The sequence below is a fragment of the Urocitellus parryii genome, chromosome 1, assembly GCF_045843805.1.
Source record: "Urocitellus parryii isolate mUroPar1 chromosome 1, mUroPar1.hap1, whole genome shotgun sequence".
Classification (NCBI taxonomy): domain Eukaryota; kingdom Metazoa; phylum Chordata; class Mammalia; order Rodentia; family Sciuridae; genus Urocitellus; species Urocitellus parryii.
The window spans coordinates 2992913-2997510 of NC_135531.1; the positions used below are offsets into that span (position 1 = coordinate 2992913).

The following is a 4598-nucleotide window of genomic DNA, read 5'->3' on the forward strand; positions in this document are numbered from 1 at the left end:
CTACAACAGTATTTTGAGTTTAATTTCAGTAGCAATCATTTATCAGAATAGGTGTTCATTGTGTGTCTATCATAGTAAAAAAAAAAAAAAAAAAAAAAAAAGAAAGAAAGAAAGAAAAGAAACTGTTTCAACCAGACATACAGATGCCCAAATTTAATCGTCTATTTTTCAGGAAAAGCAACAGCCTTACTGATATTTGGAATATAAATACTGATGCTTGGAATACACACACACACACACACACACACACACACACACACACGCGCACACACACACACACACACATTCAAATTCAAAATAAACGACTGATTCTTCAAAACAGAAATGGAGCAGAAAAGAAACTCGTGAAGCAGAACGAGGATTCCCTCTTAAAGGAAAAAAGACCCCGAAGCCTGCACTGCTCTGACCCCATGACAAGAAGCAAGAAAACATATTAAGCGATCATACAACCAGTTGGGGCTGGGAGGCTCCCCAGGGGGTCAGAGAAGCACGGGGATGCCCACTTACTTGCACTGCTGAGCTGGCCCTTCTATAGGTAGGGCTGGACGCCTGCGCCAACCACCGTGCAGCCCTCGCTGGCATCTGTCAGGGGAGGGCAGTTAGTGAGAACCTAGCCCCACCATCCATAGGATGGCCTAGCCACGCACCTTCCAGACCCTCCAGCCTGGCATCCAGGCCCGCACTTCATGGCCAGTCCTGGCCTTCATGGCCACTCTCTGAGACAGATGTTGGCTATTTCACTATGTTCCCCTTGCTTTCTTTCCTTTGGACCTCCTTTCTCAGGTTGCCTGAATTATGAGCAACTGAGGCAATATGGAAATGGGAGAAGAAAGGGGGATGTTTTTATTTTCTAAATTGAAGAAATTGGGCCTCTGAGAGCAACTGAGAACTTTTCTTTTCCCTTTATCCGAAGGCAGGGAAGGGGATTTGGCGGAGACCCTACTTAACCAGTAGCACTCACCAACACACCCAAGCTTAAGCTTAGTCAGCAGGGAGACAAGCTGTAATTTGCATTTTGAGGCAATAAGTATTTGCCAAAACTAAAACGGTCATGATGATAATATTAATAGTAAATTAAATAAAGAGTAAATAATCACAGGGTAGCTCTAGAGGGAAGGCCCAGCCCTCTTCCTTTCACTCTCAACGCTCCACCCCCACCGTCTTTCCCTAATTCAAAAGAGTAGCTCAACCTTCTTGCTTTACTCTTGTAAGAGGCACCCACTTCCAGAACTGTTATGTGGTGGACTCCCCACCCCACCCCACCCGCGCTTTCCCTGGGATTCTGGGCAGTTCTAACCAACCAGGATCCCTCCCTCAGCACCCAGAGGGCGTCGGGCAGCCTACCTTTCTTGGGCTCGTAGCCACCGCCGGGGGTCCGGTAGTGCTGCTCCAGTGGGTGCGCGCCCGCCTTGCCCGCGTCGCTGGCCGCCTTAGGCGCTGCGTGCAGAGTCTCGCCGGGGGCCGAGGCCGCCGCATTGTACCGCAGGAGGCCCTGGCCCTGCAGCGCTGCGTTCAAGTTCCCGTAGTTTGTGTAGCTGCCATAGAAGGGCGTCGTATAGTAGAGGTGGCGGCCGAGCAGCGGCGAAGCGGGGTAGGGAGAACCGCCCGGAGGTGCGCCCGAGGAGGCGGGTGCCGCAGCCGCTGGCAGTCCCGGTGGCCCGCAGCCCGGGCCCAGGCTCGTTTGCTTGAGGTCCGATGTGGCGATCTCGGCCAGCGACCACAGCTTGGGCTTGCTGGTGGGTGGCTGTGCACCAGGTGACGTCCGGCTGCCCAGGGGCGTCTTGCCGCCGCCGCCGCGGGGCGCGGCATCGGGCGGGGGGCTCAGCAGCGGCGCCTCTACGCCTGTAAGTGGGGACGAGGTCACAGGCTTGGGCGGCGCCAGGTCCCGCTCACACTCGTCCTCCTCATCTTCGTCGTCCTCCAGATCGTCGTACTTGTCCTTGCACTCCGAGCCAGACTCGCACAGGGGGTCCCCGGCTCGGCAGGGCAGCTTCTCTCCATCTGACTCGGCTGAGCACGAGTGATCCGTGAGCGAGTCGACGTGCAGGCTGATCCCTGCCAGGCGCGGGCACAGTGGGTGATTCGCAGGGACAGTGCAGGCAGCCAGAACATCACCCCACCCCTGGGATCCTAGCCCCAACCGCAGCCACGTGTGAAGGGGACTCTGACCTCCCCTAAGCGCCCGGAGGAATCCCTAGGCCGAATTAGCCGGCCAAGCAGTGTTAGGCCGCCGCTTTCCGGGCCAGGATCTGGGGTTTCACGAGGGAAGCATCCTACCAGACCTGGCACTGCGCCCCGCCTGGGAAGAAAGTTCCCTAAGACCTCGCGCCCAACGCGGCCTAGCTCACCTTCGTCCTCGGCAGAGGTCTCCGTGCCCTCCTGCACCTTCTCGGGACTCTCCTCCTTGCTCCTAGCAGCGTCGCCCTCATCCTCATCCTCGTCCTCGCTTTTGTTTCTCGGGGCCCACGTCATCTTGTTCTCCTTCTTCAGGCGCCGGCGCGCGTTGGCGAACCAGGTGGAGACCTGCGTGAGGGTCATCTTGGTGATGATGGCCAGCATGATCTTCTCGCCCTTGGTGGGGTACGGGTTCTTGCGGTGCTCGTTCAGCCAGGCCTTGAGCGTCGCTGTGGCGTCCCGCGTGGCGTTCTTGCGGTATGCCGGGTCGTTGAGCTGGTATGGGTAGGCCGCGCTGCCATAGGGGTGGTAGCTGATGGCGCCGGTCATCCCAGTCGTGTGCGCGTCGTAGGGTGCGCCCTGGAAGCGAGGAGAGACTGTGAGTGCTGCCCGTGGAGACCCAGCCGCTTCATCGTCCAGGCGAACCGCTGCCCCCCCCCGCCCCGCCCATCCACGGCCGCCCTTCCTCCTCTGGTTCTCCCGCGCTTGGATCGTGCTTCCCTGCAGCAAAGGAGCAGGGACCACGCAGTGGAGGACTTAGGGTCGGCTGTGGATCACACAAAGTACTTTAGTGTTATTCTCGAATTTATGAACTCCTTCACTTTTCTAAAACGATATACCTTCCCCTAAATGTTTCCCGAGCCGCGCATACAAAGTACACAAACAAGAGCGCCCAAGCGCTCAGGCCTCCAGGTAGTTTCTTGATAACTAAATTTCTCCGAATGCTTCGAGCGCTGCCCCCTCCCCGCACTCCCCCTTCCCACCCTTATATGGTTAAAAATAACACCCCAGAGCCCCCACTCCACTATTCACCGCTCTAAAGCTCGGTAAATCCAATTTGCAACTCAGAAGCCAGTCACCGTTTCGAATTCTTCAAATACGCGGTAATTAGCATTTTAATTCACCCTTTAACGTTTAAATTCAAGACGTTTGCAGCCTTCGCTAGGCCTCAGCTACTCAGTCGCTGCCCTGGAATTCCACCGAGGGCGAGTGGTGGCTACAACCCGGGTTAGGGCCTCATTTGCCCGAAAAGTGTTTCAACCCCGTCCGGGCCCAGCTGCGCAACCCAGAGGCGCGCGGGCCGACGCCGCGGAAGCAGGAGCCGCTCTCGGTGCACAGAGGACTCCTACAGCACTTGGCGGGTCCCATGCCGGCCAACACGTTTTTCGAAAGTACGGTCTGGGAGACAGATTAAGGCCAAAATTAGGGCGCGTCGGGCCGGGCGCTGGAACCGCAGCCAGACGCTCTGTTCTCTTCCAACTCTGTGACCCCGCTGCCCCAGGCCCGGCAACTAAATACGAATCGCCCGGCAGCCGCCGCGGAGGCCCCAGCTACGCCGACCCTCGAGCCCCAAGCCAATGTGAGCGAGCCCCCGGCATGCTCCGGATCCCTCAGTAGACTGCAGGCGTGAGCAGGGACAGCCTAAGATAGACCCGGCCCCGGTGAAGTCGCGCTTCCAGGCTCTTAAAGACTATTATCCTGGGAGCCGAGGGGAAGCCCCACCGGCTTCCTATCCCGCTCTCGCGGCTCTGCCTATCACTCCGGCCCCCTGTTCTGCCTGCCGAGCGGCGGCCCGAGTCGCCCAGTCCTGAGCCGCCGCCCTCGCTACATTCCCGGAGCCCTTGCAAGCCGATCCTCCGCCCCACTCAGCCCACCCCCGGTCAGGGTCCCCAACCCAGTGTCCCGAGTCCCCACCCGCGCGCGGTTACCATGTAGGACGGGAAGCCGGCGGCGGCGGCCGCGGCAGCGTCGGCCGAGTACTGCAGCGGGCTGCCGAAGCCAGTGGCCGCCTGCGCCGTGAAGGCCGCCGAGCCCGGGTACGGGCTGAACGCCGAGCCGGACGCCGAGCGCGCCAGCTCCTCACTGCGAGGCGCGGCCAGCGCGGACGCACCGTACGCCGGGCAGGAGTAGAGCGCCAGCGAGCCGGGCGCTTGGTACAGGTAGCCCTGCGGGTAGGACATGGTGGGCGCGGGGCTCCCGGCCCGCGTCACGCCGAGCTGCGGGCAGGGCGCGCGGCGCCCTCCATCCACACCCGGCCCGGGAGCGGCGCGGCGGTGGACACCGGGGCCGCGGGCCGAGGCAGGCTGGTCGGGGCACTAGCCTGGCGGCCCGCGGGCCGGGGAAACGCGGGGCGGTAGTGGCGGCTGCGGCGGCAGCGCGAAACCGGTGGGCGCAGCCGCGCGCCGGGCCGGCGGTCGGGGTTT

At 60.3% G+C, this 4598-nt stretch overlaps 1 protein-coding gene across 1 annotated transcript; it reads right to left on the reverse strand.

Annotated features, from left to right (window-relative positions):
- Nucleotides 1–529: 529 nt before the first annotated feature.
- Irx2 (iroquois homeobox 2) lies at nucleotides 530–4355 on the reverse strand. Its single transcript, XM_026401938.2, has 4 exons — nucleotides 4104–4355; nucleotides 2349–2754; nucleotides 1345–2055; nucleotides 530–582 (listed from the first exon to the last, which is right to left on the reverse strand). The coding sequence occupies exons 1-4, from the start codon at nucleotides 4353–4355 to the stop codon at nucleotides 530–532; spliced, it is 1422 nt and encodes a 473-aa protein (XP_026257723.2).
- Between the last annotated feature and the right edge of the window lie 243 nt (nucleotides 4356–4598).